The sequence below is a fragment of the Oxyura jamaicensis genome, chromosome 7, assembly GCF_011077185.1.
Source record: "Oxyura jamaicensis isolate SHBP4307 breed ruddy duck chromosome 7, BPBGC_Ojam_1.0, whole genome shotgun sequence".
In the NCBI taxonomy this organism is placed as follows: domain Eukaryota; kingdom Metazoa; phylum Chordata; class Aves; order Anseriformes; family Anatidae; genus Oxyura; species Oxyura jamaicensis.
This window is the reverse complement of record NC_048899.1, coordinates 32,917,615-32,936,713: the sequence shown is the minus strand read 5'-3', so window position 1 is coordinate 32,936,713 and position 19,099 is coordinate 32,917,615. Positions and strand designations below refer to the sequence as shown.

Sequence of the window (19,099 nt, the reverse complement as noted above, 5' to 3'; positions counted from 1 at the left end):
AATCCAGACTGGTGCCATGCAATGGATATTGGGCATGCACGGAATTGAAGATAGTTTTTTTTTCTGCTACAGCTGTAATACCTCAGTTCATTTCAAGGGAAACCAGAAGATAAGGAGATACAGATAGGAGAAAGCACTGAAACTTAGAAGATTCTAAAACAGAATTATGCAGAAATAAGACAGAGAAGAATGACACACAAATGCAGGAAAGCATGAGCTTCACAAGACCATAGTGAGAGGATGAAGCAACAGATTATATATATATTTTTCGGTACTTTATCTACATTGTGAAAGAAAATGAGGTATTTTGCAAACTTGTCATCAATTCTTGATAAGAAATACCTATACAACAAAACTACTACTATTGTAAGAGATTATTTCAGACAATCAGGAAGAATTTGCCTATTAAAAGACAAAACATGTGATGTGTATTTTGTTTACTCTTCGTTACTCAGGGCATTTATATAAAATCAGGAGATCTTTTTCTGTAAAGCAGCCAAGCCTAACTATTAGATACTGGATGCCCAAACATAATTAGCAGGCATTTCAGAGAACCTTTAGACTGTCTTACCTCTTTCTTTTAAAGGTCCCTGAATTTACTGCCCTGCAATCACCAACTTCCCACTCCACTGAGACGTGCCAGTACGCACTGGGTTGTTGATGTCAGTAACATCACTGATCGGCGCTGCAGCCGGGAATCTGCCTATGAGGAAAAGGTAAGTTTGGTTTTATTCAACATGGAGCAGATCTCCAAGGTTTTCTTTCTAAATTCTTATTTTATATCCAAAGCGATTTAAAATAAGAATACTGAAAACATTAAGACTCTTAATGTCTGCAGGTTAGATGAAATGCCTGCTAATTAGTAACTACACCTAGAGGGGGCTTCCAGAGGCGATAGGCTATTTTAATACAGTTTAGAAAAAAAATAATTAATCTTTTAATAGTTCTTATTCCACACTTGAATGTGTGAATCTTCAGCATAGGGCTGATGGTAGATGCTAAAGCAACAGAGTTGAAATGCATGGCTTTATAATTATATTCCAACAGAGAATTTATAGCCAAAGCAAAAATACATACATGAATACATAATTTATTTAACATATATTTAGGCTCTACATGTTTTTCTAAAAACTTCTGAAGAGGAAACTAGCTACTTCATCGAAATTTCAGTGTGGTAGATTATTTTAGTTCTGCTGACTCTAAAATGAGGGTGGGTAATTAGATTTTGTTCCTCCAAAACTATTGGTAGTCTATAGAGCTGGGATTAGAATGCAGGAGCTGTAAACTCCTATTTCCATGCTCACATCATAGTACTTAAAATGTCATGCAAAGCTAAAACCAGAAACTAGGTAACACAAAACTTTATCATACCAACACATTAGTCCATCATCTTTCTGAGAAAGAACAGGAGACAGAACAAGCGTAGAAGAAAGAATAGCTTGGTCCTTGGAATGAAAGTGTCAACTACACGAGTTTTGGAGATGCTGTGACCCCCATGTTACTATTTTAAATACAGATTTTTCTAACAGTTTCTCCAAGAGCTCTCCAGCTGTCACAGCAAACTAGCAAGCCATGAGCAGTTAACCTGGCTGACACTTCCACTGATGAGATGTCTGTCTTCCTTGCTACATTTACTTTGTAAGACTCGTGACTTGTAGGCAACATTATTCCAACAACAGATTTCAATGCTTGAATTTTTCCAGTAGATTTTTATAGTACAAATGCCAAGTCTACAAGTCTGTTCCCCAATGTTCACCCTGTTAGAAAGTGACCCTGTTCTAAGGGCTGTTCTGCTTTCCAAAAGGAAAAAAAAATGTGCTTGAAGCTGGTGTAAATCTTTAAACAGACAAGTGGTTGATATAAATTCATATTTTATGGCAACACAGTTCACAAAGCATCTCTGCAAGAAAAGCAGGAAAATTGTAATCTATAGATAGCAAACTTTTTCCTCCCTAAATGTTTAAACGTGAAGCACATCATGTTATCTGGAGCATAAACAGTGAAGATCTCAAACACCTCTCTCCTTGCTGCATGCTTCCTAATGAATAGACAAACTTCTACTGCTAGGGATGCAGCATCACTGCATATCCCAGGTGTTACATCTGTGTACCAAGAGATTTTTTTTAAAGATATTTACACTTACATTCTTGTATTGCTAGTTTTATTTACTATGACTGACTTCCCACTCTGGTCCACGTTGTGTTCTAATCCAAAATAAGCAGCTACCCTGTGCAACAGCATTCTATGGTAAGATGTCATTGGGGGAAACTTTTTTCTTGGAACTCTGGAAGAGAGGAATAGTAGCTTTATTAAATAAACAAAAACGCTCTTTAATTTTTTTTTTCCTATAAGAGTACAGTACTTACTCATTATTACCAATGAAATCTAAAATTTCCTGTTCTAATTTCAGCAGCATCATTCTGTCCCTGAAAATAAAAACACAGCAGCTCACATATGAGACACTCCAATAACTGCAGCTGTATTCACCTTAAGAATACACAGATAACATCTGTGATCAAGTGATGACTGAAGACTCTAAGTAGGAACACCGAGTCTCAAATGCAGGATTTTTAGGAGAAACTATTCATTTTTCACTGAGCTGTATTTTATTGAACCCACTTACTGAAACAAGCTGTTCTTATCTCAGAAATAAGAGTACAAAGACTCTCCGAGTAATCTCTGCCCAGTGGGCTCAATAAAAAGCACAGTCATTGAGAAGACTCAGGAAGAAGGCAAAGAGTGATCAGGTTGGTTCTCGTTAGCACAGGTACCAAGATTTGCAGAGGTCTGAACTGACCGTTGGATTGCAAATCACATCACAGGATCAGAGATACACTGTGAGTAGAGCACTGATAATGGAAGGAATTACTACGACATACTTACAACCAAGTGGTTAAAAACTGGCATAAATTGCAATGTGTTGAGATGTTGAGATAATATGAAAAGCTAAAACTCAAGCTGACTGAAAGGAACATTAGCAGAAACACCATAAAATAGTATCTTAAAAACACTTATGTCAATTTCAATAAGTCATTAACATATAATGAAATTTACTGTCCCACAGCTGATAATTTGCATGCATCAGATAACTAAGCTTCCCAGGTATTGCAAGAGTAAAGGCTTACAGTAGGCCTTCATCTGCAATTCCTATTTTCACTGTGATGATTTATGACTTCCAATATGGCCAAAGTAAGAGTCTAGCACAGGTCTGTGCTTCCTAATTTTACTCTATAGGACTAAAAGCTGTTGGACACTTATGATAGCCTCTTCAAAAAACTTTTTTCAATAAAGTGGAATCCCAATACATTATCACATGGGAAACACTAACTATAATGTGAACGAGTAACAAATAGCAGCGGAATAGTTTTTTGCAATAGCAGCATAACTACACCAAGTTTATTTCTTGCCTTGTACATACAGCCACAGACCTAGTATTAAACCCACTTTAGGAAAAGAACAAACAAGACAGTGTACTCCAAACCTCAAAGCAACCATATCGTATCAACTCTTGCTAAATGATAGACTTGGATAAGGTCAGATTTGGTTTCTGATGTGCAGACTGAAGACGTGCATACCTATGGTTTATATAGTACAGCTTAAAAGAAACTCCTTTGTCTAGAAATTCATTAAAAGGCAGATAAAAGCAAAAGGTTGTTTGGTATCTAACAAGTAGATGCTAAACGAGTAAAAGTTTTAGAACTGAATACAGAAGAGATTCTAAAACTATCTGAACTCCTTATTTGTTTATTAAACACAAATACACCATTGAAAACAGTTCAGTATCCTGAACCTGCGTTCATGTAACACACAAATTACAATGGATTGGTGTTTCAGATAGCCTCCATAACAAAAACTGATCCTAAATAAATGTCTAGCACTGCATGTCAGTTAAGAGGATTTTAAAAAAAAAAAAAGAACAGAACAAAATGTGGTGTTATACTTCAGGCAATAACAAGACAGAAGAACAATGTTAAGCTTACTGATGCTTACCTGGGATTGTTTTTTAATGTATTTACTAAAAATTCATGAAGATCTATACCAGTGGAATCTGTGTATTCTTGGCTGGAATCTAAAGGTAGGGGGGAAGAGAGCACAATTACACTTTGCAAAAAATGTATTTTTTTCCCCAATTATTGCTGAACATATTATTTATGGATCAATACTAATAGGTATGTTATTCTAAACCGAATACTTGCATTTTCCAGAGAAAAGGCTCAAATATATATATAAAAAACAGAAAACCCAGTATGACGCCTCCAAATCTCCCATTCAAGTGTAATACAGAAGGCAAAAGCTTCAGTAACGCTGTCAATCTAGTAACAAATTGCTATACATTTTGAAGCAGCGTATCACCGAGTCACATCATTTCCATCAACCCTCCAAGTTTTCTCCAATACGCTACACTGCACTGTTGTATGTGCTTCTGTGGACCACTAGCTGATGTACAGATGTACTGGATGCTGCCCAAAGAAATACTGTAAGTTGGTAGCTAACAGTTTATCCATCAACTATTGTTGCTCTGTACTACTAAAAATCCTTGTTTTGTTGGCCTTGCTTTCACAACATAATGTTTGAAAACTTTCAGAAGTCCCACAAAGATCTGACTCGTTCCAAGTATTTCCAGTATTACATTACTAGATTTCTTCCAAGAACTACTCAAGTGCCAGCCTCTTAAGTTATGCACAGCTCAAACTTATGCCTCACTGTTCCAGGTCTTTTCATGGTTAGCATGGAGCACAGTCCTCGCAAATTAGCTTTTATTAGCGATGACTGAGGGCACTACTGCACAAAGAAGGCAAGATTCAGTGGATGCAGAATCTCTGCTGATTTTTTTTTTTTTTATTAGAAACAGTGCCAGGAGTGTTCAGTCTCTTGGCGAGTGGGAAACGGGGTGACTTAAGTGTTTGATTTTCACAAATGAGACTGAAATCTTTCCTGGAGAGACTCCAAGTCCATCTAAGGACAGGGAACCTCTAGTTCCCTAAAGAAGAATGACAGTGAGTTCCTTGAGCTCTGTAGAGCTCAGTACACTATCAATCCTGCCCTAGCATTGTCAAGAGAATAAAAATAAAACCAAGCAAGTCCAATCATTTATCTTTTGGGATTACTTTTGATTCCAAGGAGGAAGAAGAAAAAGGAATGCCTGATAATAAAAAATAAAATAAAACATCGAATAATTATTTACCTTCATTTTCTTAACTTGCCAAGTGAACAATAATTCAGTAATAATTACTGGAAGATTGATGCTTGAATTCCATCATAACATATTTTGGCACGTCTTAAATTGGAGAGTAATTAACCTCCACGGGTTATGCTGGGTGTATTTACAACAGCTTAGACATTGTCACTCAGCTCTCAACTCTTCAACATTACTTTTTTTTTTTTTTTTTAAATTTCAGAAGGTAGGAATGTACTTTAAAGGTTAGACAAGTTAGCTCTGATACAACACACTTAATGCATTAGATAACATGGACAGAGATAGTCTTCTGTCATTAATTTTGGCAGTTCTATTCCAGATTAAAATGAATGAATTCCAGATTCTTTCTATACCCAGGACATAACCAACTACCTTATTAACACAGGGATTAGGCCATGTGATGACACTTAAGTATTTACTGGTGTGCAGACAGACAACTAATTTCACCAACAGGTACACTAAAAAGACAGATAAGATTTGAGCTTGTCACATCTTGACAGGTGCTAACAATCTTTTATTTAAATTTGAACAAAAGCCAGAGGAAAGGGGGCCTGACTTTTCACCAAGTGACAACTCCATCTGTACAGACCATTTTTTCATCTCTATCCATATAATACGGATACTACTCTGGATATTACTACCTCTATCTATGTATACTACTTTGATATAATGAAATGAGTAATTCAGCTTCGCAAATTATCATCCACATGCAAGTCTGGACCATCACGTATTCAGGTACACAAGACATAGTGAAATATTAATCATTAACATGCACAAAAATTCACTTCAGCTCACACACAAAAAACAATTTTTAGTCTTAAGAAAACAATGTATTTCTACATTAAAATAATCCTAACACTTTTCCCAAAGACAAGGTCACTTGAGGTCATTAATAGATTTTCTAGAATGTGTGATCTAAAAATACAAATTAAAAGCAGAATGACAGATAGCAAACCTCTTGATAACATTTTTCTGGGCAATTTATCACTGGACTTTTCCTTTTCCGTTTCATCTTTTGCAGGCTTTTCTTCTTTTTCAAAACAATGTGACAACTGGATTTGAATTTTCTCCTGTCAACAGTAAAAGTCGGTCATCATGGAAATTATTTCAAATAATACAGATCTGCAACACAACTGTTCTGTACTTTATCACCTGCAAAAATGAAGAGCTAACAAGGAAAGTAACAGTTCTCATATTCTTTCCAATTACAAACGTACTTTATGCAAACAAAACGAAATTATTTATCAGTGAATCAACAACTATAGAGAAGATGTAGAAAGTAATATACATAGTTTTGAATTCACACACACTTCCAAGCCCTGACTGCTTTTTCAAAATTAATCTAAACTACCTTGAGACAAGCATGAAAATGTTCCAGTTTTTCAGGTGCACAGATTTTATACATCTACTTTTTTTTTTTTACGTAACACATCATACGCAATGCTTTTTTTCCTTCATTGCAATTTTCAACTATAACAGCTGGCTTTAAGTTTTGATTTGGTTTAAGTCAAGAAAGAGTAAAACAAATGTTGCAATTTCTAAGACTGACCAGCATTATCAGACTTGCAAAAAGAAGAAAAAATTTACAGTACAATAATACATCAAGGCAAAAATTTGCAGACCTTACTGTCATCAAGGCTTAGATTCTTATCTTTTTGTATATTTTGACAGAGTAGCTGTGCATGCAATCATCTCAAAAATCTACTTTTCTACACAAGTCAGTGAAGTATCATGAAACCTGTTTTCCAAATATAGCAAAAAGCCTTTCCCTTTTAGATTAAGTGACAAAAATGGTTCCCTAATTAGTAGGCAAGAGTCATTTTGTTCTCCATGCCTCTTTTGTCTTTAACAGGACTGTTAAAACAAAGGACTACCATATTTCAGACAGCAAAATCAGAGGGAGTAGAGAAAAATGGAGAAAAATTCTGCATCTGAGTGATGCTAAGAGGAAGGATAACAAAGTCCTATGATAGCACTCCCCCGCTCCTTGCATCTGAAAGTCCCTCAGATGTTAGTTCTGTTCCCCCAGAAGCCAACTCAAGACAGTCATCACCCCTACCCACGAACATCTGATTCCTCCCAGCCCAAGGCACAGACCTACCCCACATCCAAGTTTCCCTACCACTCCTGACTCTTGCACCAAATCCTTTTTCACCCAAATCCTCGCTCTTCCATCAAGCCCATTCTTACCCACATAAAGGCACCTGCTGTAAGCTTCTCCTGATGTCTTATACCACAGACTTGATCTGACAATTAAAGCCAAGGCTGAAGAATGCTTCACCTGCAAACACATCTCTGCATAGCCTGTAGTAACGTTTCTCCCTGCCCTACCTAACATAAACTGCTTGCCACCTTCATTTCTTCCAAGCTGAGCTGTAGGAGCCCTGTACTAAGGAGGCTATGGTTAAAAACCTGTTTGAATATATGTTTGTGGAGTTAAAACTGTTTCAAATAAGAAAAAAAAAAAAGCTTAGCTGAGAAAACTACCAGCTCTCCTTTCATTATGAGATGTTCCCCCCTTAAATGTTCTAATTAAACTTACTAATCCATCAGCACCCTGCAAAACAGCACTACAAGTGTGAAGGGTTCTCAGCTTCTATGAGGTTGTCTGTATCCAAGGCTGATAAAAACCACTGTCTTTCACAACTAATGAACTTGTTAGCATACTTCTTTACTGGTTTTGAGAATTCACTTGGCTAAAAACATTAAAGATTCCAAACCAAAACTTTGCATTCCTCACCTCATACATATAAACATAATCCATATAAGCAAATTATTTTTCACTGTAAAGTGCATTACATGCTGACTGTTCACCCAGTAGCTACGTAACTGCTATTTGAACAAGAATAAAAGAAGCACGGTACATGTGCTATTAAGGAATTAATTCTGACTCTCATCCACCAATGTAACATGCTTTTCTCCATTTTTCAATGTTCTATAAAACTATTAGTAAATTAAGGAATTTTTCATAGTCTGATTCTGACTTTCCTTTATTAAAAGATTGATTGGCTACATGCTCTAAACCTACCCAGAGTACAAAAAAAGCACGCAGAAATAGTTTAGTCAAAGGGCTTCAGCAAGTAATCATTTTCATACTTCTTTCCCCACCAAGTGCTAAAAAAGGAAGAGCCATCTGAGCAGCCAATTCTGCTAGCATCAATTTGACTTCAAAGTGTGATACAGAACTGTGTACCAAAGGGCACTTTCTTGTGATTTCATGCTATAAAAAATGTAGCATCTAATTAAACATGACCTACTTCATGGGAAAGCTGCTGAAAAATATTTTAGCTTCTATTCCTTAAAATTCTTTTAATCCCACCCTGGTGATAGCTGGTCTCTTCTAGCATACTAATTTAACGTACTCTTTATGGTAACACAAATCACCTTCCTATCTGAATTCCTCGTTGCAGCAGCACAAATTGTCACCAAATTTTGCAATTAAAAGAAAAACAGTAGCTAAACAATGAAGCACAAACCTCTAAACCAAAACCATCAACACCTGAAAAATTTCTCCAGCTTAATATACTTGAAAAAAAAAAATAAATAGAAGAAGTATGTAAGTGTCAGGAATCATTACTGAAGGATTAATCAAAGGTCCTACATCCTGGGTTGCTTTACCAACAATCTGAATTTACACAAGTCAGTATAAACTCACTAACATTGCAGACCCTTTCTTTGTAGTCTGTTTTCTTCTTTCCCTTCAGGTTGTTTTACTTTGTTAAAGAAGTCCAATCTTTCAAAGACTGATTTACTTGTTAATAATAACAGTAACAGCTCATTCACAAGAAACCAGCCCTTTCTTAATAAGAGCTGGAATTGATCATGCTTTGGCTAATGTCTGTACTTCGTATCAGAGCACACAGAAGCAGAACAATTCCAGAACCTAAATTTAGACAAAGGATGGCAAAAGAATTAAGAGTTAGTGTGTTTGCAAAAATAATAAAAAATCAGTTATGGTTGTCTTCAAGCAATAAATTGACATGCTTACACTTTGATAGCACCTTTTACTTAAAGGGTTGCCAATGCTTTTCAACAACTAAGGCACAACACTTTTGAGCTCTTTGGTTCCTCAGTAACGAAGAGCATCTCCTCCCACATTGCAATTGCTCCAGAAAATATAAACAGGTATTTCAGAAAATAAATTGATCTTCCAGAGGTTATTTGTCTGGTCCATCACCTCCTCCACTGCAGTCTTCTGAGGAGACAGGCAGCAGTGGCTTGCTGAACTACTTCTACACCTGCATATGCCGAGGAGCTTCACACCTTGTGAAGAGCTGCAGCACAGCCGTGTGTGAGGGGGGACTGTGAACAGTCACAGGCAAGACTACAGAGTTATCCCAACACTCATAGCAGCTCCTGCTTTCTAAAGATCAAATATTATGATTCTTTAAGGATTATCAGCAACTTTATCCTGAAATTTATTCTTCCTAACTCTTAAAATCCATTTTAAGTACAAACAGAAAAACGGAAGCCGTGTTTCGGTTGCAGTCTCACTCCCACAACGGAGCAGTGACTTTTCCAGCAAGGGGAGGCACTCACACACTTTATTCCAGTGTTGCCAGGGAGGGCTGTGCCATATAGCTCCTCACCTCCCACACATACAGCACACTTCCAGCATGGGGCTCGAGGCAGCCACCTGCAGATTGCTGATTCTACAAGAACCCTTCCACACCGTTCCCCAAAAATCCTTGGGAAATGAAGCAAGCAGTTGAAGAAATTGTCTGTATTGTTATAGGTCATGCAAGACCTGCGGCCGCTAAGATGTGCATTGCAGCATGAGGAGCTGCAACAAATTCCCACTTCTGACTCTCCTGTTAACATGTATTTCTCTCTGTTCAGCTCCGAAAAATTCCATTTGGTCTCCCCATCATTTGCATAGTTACTGGGATCCCTAAACCACTTTTTTTTCTAGATTAGTGTTTCTAAAGAAAGTTTGCAGCCTGATCTAGTTTTCTTTCTTAATATACAGTCTCATTGATGACATTAATTCTGTACAAACTTAGATTATCCCACAATTCAATTCGTTCTGCAGAACTGGCCTTTACATCCCTTCTGCTGCTGCACTAATTGCTTTCAAGAAGCACTCAGCAGTACATGCAGCTATGGAGAGGCTCCCCCAGGACACTGCAACAAATGCCACCTGCAGAGCACACTTATAATAAGGCTCTGATATTAAACCATTAAATACAAGGTGTCCTGTAGTGCTGAAGTTCTAAAAATCCCCCTGACTTACATTTAAAATGCTCTGTGGATGAATAGTTCATTGAATTAGCATTCTCTCCTCTTGTACTCAGATACAGTGCCTGATGCAGCAAAGCCGTACCGCTTCAAGCCTGAACAACTAAGCCTGAACTAGATTTCTTAGTTTGGATAATCTTATGGGAAACATCGCAACAGGAATATAAATCATGGTAAATGGCATTATTTTTTCTGTTGGCTTTTAAATTCTTACTCCATGAGCTGTACCAGACTTGGATTTTCATTAAATCAGCAGGCCCAGTTCCAAAATTTCTCCAATTTACTCTTCAAGTATCAGTAAGTATATTAGTGAAGGACTGAGAAAAAAAAAACAATTGTTTTCAGTTTTCCCAAGACCAAAACCTAGATACTTGACAGTTCATTCTTCATACGGTTTAACTCGTTTGAGTTCTCAACCTTCTTTCCTCCCCAAAACCGAATTAGAAGTCCCACAGCAATAAACCCTTACTTGTTGCTATCCTACTGGTTCCTTCTGCTTGTTAAAGAAAGTGAGACTTCTCACAAAAAGACCATTTAGAAGCTTTTCAAATAACAGTAAAATATTTCAACATGCTTCACAAGAAAGCCACTATGAATCATTCCACTTTTGTTAGGAGTGAAAACAAGAGCAGCATGAAAATCATTTCAGTGTCTCTCATCCATAGCCCAAACTAAAGCTAGTAATAGTATTTCACTCTAAAGATACAGACTTCTATAAAAGCAAAATCAGAAAAGTTAGATTTAAAATTCACTAAAGCTTTTTACGTATTTTGTCCATTATTTAAGAATTTCTTTTAGTATGTTAAAATATCTTAACAGATTAGTCTCCAGGCATACCTCAGGCATGTGTTAACCAGCAATTATGAATAACATGCAGAAATTCCATCAAAACAGCAGAACTTACAACCATTTACATCTTTAGATATGAAAAGTTGTTAAATCATGCTGCATGTTAACACAACATTTGTCTTAATGATGGCACACAGCATTAAGTAGTTTGCAACTGCCAAGTGCACTGTAACACCAGAGAGCTGAAACAAACTAACCAAGCTCCCCTTTTTCTGTTCCCCAGTTATCAACCATTATAGTTCAGAAAATAGTTCAGAAAAGCACAGCAGCAGACTCTTTGCCAGATATTACCACCTCTGTTAAATCTGTATCAAAAATAATCATATGGCATCTGCATATTTAAAGAGTACCCAAAGACTTTCTTTTGAACAGTAAGCTATTTTAAATTGTTTCAGAAACTTCAGTAACGTGACTTTTACCTGGAAATCCTGTGATATTTCAGCTGTAGGAGGTGGTGGATATTCTTCACATACAGCAAGGCTCCGAACTAACTTTAACTTTGTGTTTGACTAAAGGAAAGTATGTAAAATTAAAAACTATGGCTTATAAATATATAAATATACCATAAGCCGTTATTTTTCCATTCATGTTATGTAAAACAAATTGGCTGAGAACTGCATTTTTAATGTTTTCAGAAGAATACATTATTTCCTTTAGGAAAAAAATACCCAAGCAATTGCAGCTTTTGAAGGCACTGTCAGCACAATAGAGCACGTCTAATGAAAAGTAAATCAAATCGTTGGGAAAATGCTTCTCTCCATAACAATAAAAAGCCACCAAAAATATAAAGGCAAACCACAAAAGCAGACAACTAGGCAAGACAAAAATCCAACAGAATAAAACAAAGCTTCATTACCAAAAAAAATAAAGGATGAAACTAAAGGCACTTTTCACAAAGTAACAAGGCTTCATCAAGCATGAAGGGCTTCCTTAGCATGCCAGCACACAAGGCTACTGTACCTTCGACCTTTTGGCTGTCTGTCCAAAAGACTGCACTGGCCGCTGGATGATGGGCACAACAGAAAAGGTTTATATTACACTTCGTACTTCAACTTTAGCAATGCAAAAGACTGCTTAACAGAGAAAGGTTTAACAGTTATTACTGACATGGTGGTCAAGTCTGAAAGGAACAGCAGTTGCTTTTGGCTGAAGGATTATATGCTCTCTTTTTCATTGTGCTTGTCCTTGAGTTCTCTTTCATTTATCAACAATAGATATTGCAGATATTTAACAGGCAGTAAGCATTGTCCTTGGTCAGTAAGATCCAGGCTGATGACTCTCTCAGTCCACTTCACTCCTAAGTTTAAAATTCGCCTGTCCTAATTTCCTTGACAATGATTTAAAAAAAAAAAAAAAAGGTTTTCTTCCTATTTCCTGAAACCTACCTGGAAAAGTGATGATATGGGAGAAGGGGAAATAAAAACAAACACATTGCCTCTACAAGGCAATCAATACTAATAACTAAAATATATTTTAATATATATTTGATTCATATTAAAATATAAAAGATGATTAGGAGCTATAAAAGCCAACGAGAAAAAGCTGCTGGTCAAAGCTTTCTTTAGCTCAGTAACTTACTGTGCACAGATATGATCTTTATCTACCCACAACCCTTTTCCCATTAATAGTTTCTTAAAAAAAAAAAATCACAAATTTGCTGCAGCATGCATGATCGAAATGTATATTTGATCAAAGAAGAGTTTGTCAGGTTTGTAACTCCATGGTTAAAATGCACCCCCGTGATACTTGGAGGCACTTAAGAGTGGCGCAATATAATGAAAGTACTGGTTTCACTACAGAACTAAAACTGATGGATATACAAGCCTTTAACAGAATTGATTTTAGTGAGCACACGCCTAATACTTGTAAGTGAAAGCTAACATTGGAAATACAGTTTCAAGTGTTGTTTAATGGACAACATCCCCTCCTTTATGAAAGAGGAATCCTTCCAGAAGGAAACAAAATGAAAACCCAGTCTGAAAACTACATAAAGAAAGCAAACTCTGCCCTAAGCTCATACATAAGGCGCTTGATCGACATCTGCTCCTAATTTCTTTACAGGAAATACATGTTGCTAAAAAACTCCTAACCTAAATTGAAGGGTTCAGCCATGTCAAGGCAGAAGAACAGCTCTCTCTCTCATTTTCCTCAAGTATCAAGTATCTTTTTTTGGATGTTGACCCAGCTTCGCTGAGAAGCTCATTTAAATATTATTCATTTCACTGTGTAACAGGATTTTAAATAGCTGTGCTGAAAACTGTCTGAACTGATATCTCTCTCCCTCTCTCTCTCTATATATATACATTTTAAGAAAAGGAAGCTTGCTGAGATTCTGAGCGAAGTCAGTTCAACTTTTCCCATACCTGGAACAATACAAAGATCAATTTTTGTTGGCATCTGGAAGTCATTTTTTCCCCTCAATCACCTACACTGAAAGCACGCCCTGTTTACTGAAAGCTGGCACTTTGTATCTCCCTGGCAAAGTCTGCATTATACCAAGCTAATGAGCTTTCAAGAACTGGATGATTTCCCACCCTCTATCAATTAATCCAGCATCAATTATCTTAGGTGGGTTCAAATCAAACAGTATAAACATAAAATCAATCAACAATGCTAGTGGGATCCTCAGTTGACTATCAAAACAAGAGGCAGAAGAAACTACTCAAAAAATTGTTTACCTCTTGCAAAATCTGGGAAGCTTTGAATCCAGTACATAACTAAAAATAGTCTAATGAAGCAAACACCCTAGATCCACCATTTAGGTGGGAAAAAAAGAAAGTCAACTTAGTTATGCAGAACGTAAGACATTTATAAACTAGCCAAATAGACTTCTACAATTTACTAAAGACATATATTCAATTACTTTTAGAAGAATGATTTAAAGGAAAAAAAAGTAGAGAATGTTGCTAGAAAGCAGTTCTGTACAAAGCACCTCTCCCCTCCTCACCTGACCTCAACTCAGTAAAGTCTCAGGAATCCACAGCAGCCAAAGTAAAGTGTATTTGTTTATGCCAGCTGACGTGAAGAAAGTATCTCAAAACTAAATTGATATACTAAAATTGAAATGATCTAGTATCAAACCCAAAATATTTGTAACAATGTTTAAAATGAGTATGTTTTCCAGAATTCAGCCACAGTATGCTCTGGTTGACAGTACATTCCTTTATGCGTTTTGTGGGCTGTTTTATCACCTTCCATTTCGCTTGCAGAATTAGAGTTTTGGTTCCAGGCTGAAAAGCCAACCCAGCTGACACGATTAATCACACTGCATTTCAGATTTCTTGAAGACAGGTGTTTGCAGCCCATGAGGAATAAGATAAGGTATTCAGGGTAGTAAATGAGAGTATTTGAATACTCTGGTGCTTATTTCATGAGCACCTGACAATTTTTAGGGACCAATCCAATAGAGATAACACTGGGGACAGCCAGGGGCAGGGGCATTGTAGGAGGGAGCGGTCCCAATTTGTAGGGACCAATCATTCTCCCATAACTGAAATGAATCAAACCTCAGAGTTGCACATGAGATGAGCATCACCCCATCCATCATTAACATCTGTTAACAGGCGACAACAACTTTTCTTTGCCAGCCTCAATTCTGTGCCTTTCCTTATGACTAAAGGTATCAAAGCCTGCAATATAAGCCTCTGCAGCCAGCTCTAACTGTGTGGGATAGACACCAACACACCTGGAATTTTCGTTCTGATTTCTGCATTTGCTAAGCTTTGTTCCTATGCTCCACCTTTATGTTCCCAATTGTAAAAACAGTTTCTAGCTATTTTAGAATATATAATCCATACTGAGCACAAGTTAAGCAACTTCTTCATAACTGCAGCTCTCAGTTTTACTGACATGAGAAAATACTGTTAATAAAAGCTAGATTAAAAATGTATTTATGCTCCATTTAGAGTCGTTATAGGCATGATATCAAGACACTTTAAAAGCAAGTGTTGCAAAAAATTTGCATAATGAAAACAATGATCTGGTTTTTAACCTGAAAAAAAGAACCTTTTGAGACAAACTACTGTGCTTCACTTCCATCTAATTAATACAATGCAATCAACAAAATAAAGTGGAAGTTAAGACAGTTTACTGAACACTTACAACCCTATATATCCAGGCTTTCAGCAGAAATATTTGCCTGTTCTTTTTTCCTAATTACCCCACAGATCATGTATATTAAATACAAAGTAAAGATCTGGAACATTTACATCCCTTCTTCTACCAAACTGTGCTGTTCAAAGCAGCTGGATAACAACAGCTCAGTCACAAGAAGGCAAATTCAGAAGCAAGAAAAGCCTTGTGAAAAGGTACTACACAGATTTCTGCGTTACGCTTGGGACATTTCAGATGTCAGACAGAAAAAGTGGTCTGAGGACTTGCAATTTTCCATCCTTTTACTAAACTAGGCCTCAGTTTTAAATTTAGATAAGGGCTACAGTTTTAACAACCATAGTTAGCTTGTGTAACACTGAAGAAAAAACCAGCGTGGTGTATGGTTACTTGCGTTCCTGTACTAGTGAGTGGTGACAGCAATTTTCCGTGACACAGCAGAGGATGACTGAGGAATAAAACTGGAAAAATAGTTTCACTATTGGATGCAGAAGCATTTTCAAAGTTCAAAAGAAGCTGATCAGAATCTGCCTATTAAAAATTAGTAAGTTGTGTATTTTGGAAACAAAGACGTGAATTTTGACAAGATCAGAATAGCTGAGAAAGAAGTAAAGAAAGGCCTCACAGAACTCATATGTGGAACAGAAAGAAAACAAAGATTTGTCCTAATATGAAGAGAAGAAGCTCATCAAAAAGCATGTCCAGTTGTTAAGAACAAACATTTCACCTAATTTCTCCAAGGGACTAGGATATCTGCTTAATTAGTATAAATCAAAACCAGAATCATACCTACTTAATACAATATTTACCTTGCTCCTATCAATCAATGAATGCACACAAGTCTTGAATTCATGCCTTCATCACTTGGTGAGGTTTTTTTCTTTTATTCTCCACAGTTTGCAAATGCCTTTCCTGATACACAGTAATATGCAACTTACTTTCTCCCAGTCTTCTACTGTCTTGGTTATTACTATCCACTGAGGATCTTCTATTCACATAGCAGTGATTATTTTTTATTACAGAGATGATGGCAATTAAGACTAACATTCTTCTCTCCACCCCACTCCATAGTGCATGGATTGTAGAGTAAGAACAAGCCTGCCTTTTCTAGAATAGCCAGCATGTATTATTACAGAGATGTTAAGTATTTTTTTCTTAAAAAGTATATATATATATATATATATATATATATGTATTTTCCTAGCATGAATGAAAAGCTCTATCATAAAAACCCCACCCCACAACAACAAAAAACACCACCAGCAACAAAACACCTCCATAGTACACTCCTCTAGATGTACTCCTCTACAAGTACTTTTCACAAGTGCCACTGATTTCCAGTATCATTTAAATGTAACTTGATGGCAATTTTAAACCATGACAATTCAAAAATGGTCCCTAATAACCCCTGTATCGATTACACTACTTTCCCACTAGTTAAAAAGACTGTGGGAGTTGCCCATACACAGACATTTTTCTCATTCACACTGTACACAACAGCAAAGTGGGGACCAGTGCACAACATCTGAAAGCCATCTAGAATTTAGAGGCAAACTTTTATTTCAAAGTATAACAATCAGTTACTCAACTGCAAAGATTCAGAAGCATACCTGAATTCAAACCACAATTGGTTTAGACAGAGGAGCAATCAAAGCTAGTTTCTTACTTGACTGTAGAGAAGTTAAATAGCAAGTTACAAAGCAAGTATATGCCACATGTACTTGCACTACCAGCAATCACAGTACAAGTAACATTAACTCACTGACTTGTTGCAAAGGCCTTAGATGAACAACATTCTGCTTTATAAACAGCTGTCTACCTCCTACTCTGGAAATCCTCATTCTCAGACCACGTTTTTAATTACACTACTCAGGTAATGGCAGCGCTCTGGTTCTGATGGACACTCCTAGACACAACGTTCACATCAATGCTACATGAAAAAGACAGCAAAGCTGCTTGCATCAAGAAGCCTTCATTACACAATTGTATGGTTCCTAGTGTGCGTGCTAGTTAATTATTTCAGCCACCAGATATTATTCCCACACAAGACCAAAACCAACCAACCAAAACCCCCTGTCAAACAAGCCAGAGCCAAAACCCACAGCCACTGACAGCTTCATTTCTTTGGACAGGAACACTTGTTTGCAGGAAGGCAGATTTGCCTCTTGAATCTCATAAGGTTCTACACTAATACTTGTTAAATGAGAAAATGTGAATGAATTTCTTCTATGTTACTGAGCTGTAGGAAAATAAACCTTAAAATCATTTTTAATGCTGACTACTGGGATAGTCTCTTGATTAAAGAGAGCATCAGCTCAGTTCTAACATGCACCAATGTTTCAGTAGCAGTTATTTCTCATATGTTACAGGAGAAGTATTTCATTTTAAGAATTTGCTTTCTATAAAGGTATCTATTTATGCTGATGCCAACTTTAATAAAGCCAGCAGATATTAAAGAGTAAAACTGTATTGTTATTACAGTGGTCGACAAGATTTACTGGGAAGCAATTTAACCTAGCAAACAGAGCTTACTTCACTCAGCAGAATATTGAATTGCTAGTCATGAGCAAAACTACTCCCCAAAGAACATTTTACTCAAATCTCAACAACAAGAATCTAATAAGCCACTGTCCTGGTTTTGCAACCCACAAGAGAATACTGGCATACCCCATATCCCAATCACGATTTTTATCAGAGTTTTTTTTATTCATAACCCACAGATTAAAAAGAAAAAAAACTATAGAAAGTTAATTTCTTCCAAGCCTTATTAGAAATCTGCCCCTTTTCCCAAGTTATGACAGAAAATTTCAGTTGCCTTCCTCAATTCACCTAAGCTGCTTACGGTCTCCAGTAACCATGGGCAGCCTCAGCCAGGAGTTAGCCAGTTTGTGCCACATAAGACACCCCTCTTTTAGGGCTATTACACATAAACTCTGTGTAGCTGAATCTCAGGGGTATCAAACATGCTGCCATACTGCTGAACTGGTGTTAAGCAGTTGGCTCTGCTCTGGTTCCCTCTAACACAAGATGTTTCCACGGTATTTCTCCCTTACTTGAAATCTGATGCTCTAAGGTTTTGTAGGTACATCTCCTATCTTACAAAGACCGTATGTTTATGTGCGTCAGCTCCTCCAAGTATGCAAGAGGACAGCCTAAGCTTTCCCACCTGATAGATTACATACCAAAACTGACAAGTGGTGGAGAACTGAAGGAAAGGAAAGCTATGGGAGTACTCGCTAGCAGCCAAGAAAGGACAGTATGCCTCCATCCTACTCCACTGTTCATGCAGGGAGGAAGGCTGCACTTTCTGCTGCTGCTATCTAGGGCAGGACTCAGACCTACTGGCCTCAGCAGCTCTGCTGACTTGATTCCTCTGACACCGGGGGATTTGCGTTACCTCCATCTGCTTACTTTAGCCTTGTGCAGTACAGCTCTGCTTTAAGAGTTACACCTGAGCCATTGTTGATCACCACTACTCAGGGCAGCCATGCTGAGGAGCAACACTCACCAAGTGCCTTGACCAAACCATACTATTACTAGATAGAGTATTATTGGTGCAGCACAGTCTCTGAAACTTGGTCAAGATTCAGCAATAACCAAAAGGTGATTTGGGTGCTAAGTTTTTCCCCTGTTCTGATAAGGTAAGAAAGATTTGACTCAACTTCACAGGCACACTCAGGAGAACGTACGTAACGGACGGTTCGA

At 37.1% G+C, this 19,099-nt stretch overlaps 1 protein-coding gene across 12 annotated transcripts in view; it reads right to left on the bottom strand.

Annotated features, from left to right (window-relative positions):
* R3HDM1 (R3H domain containing 1) overlaps positions 1-19,099 on the bottom strand; it is a 78,449-nt gene that overhangs the window by 28,665 nt on the left and 30,685 nt on the right. For 10 of the 12 annotated variants that reach the window (XM_035331963.1, XM_035331971.1, XM_035331966.1 and 7 more), the window contains 6 exons: positions 12,245-12,286; positions 11,704-11,793; positions 6,153-6,267; positions 3,991-4,069; positions 2,367-2,426; positions 2,144-2,284 (listed from right to left, as the gene is read on the bottom strand). In XM_035331963.1, coding sequence (XP_035187854.1) covers positions 2,144-2,284; positions 2,367-2,426; positions 3,991-4,069; positions 6,153-6,267; positions 11,704-11,793; positions 12,245-12,286 — 527 coding nt within the window. The remainder of the gene's footprint in view (positions 1-2,143; positions 2,285-2,366; positions 2,427-3,990; positions 4,070-6,152; positions 6,268-11,703; positions 11,794-12,244; positions 12,287-19,099) is intronic. The other 2 variants (XM_035331970.1, XM_035331976.1) reach the window with 1 other exon arrangement.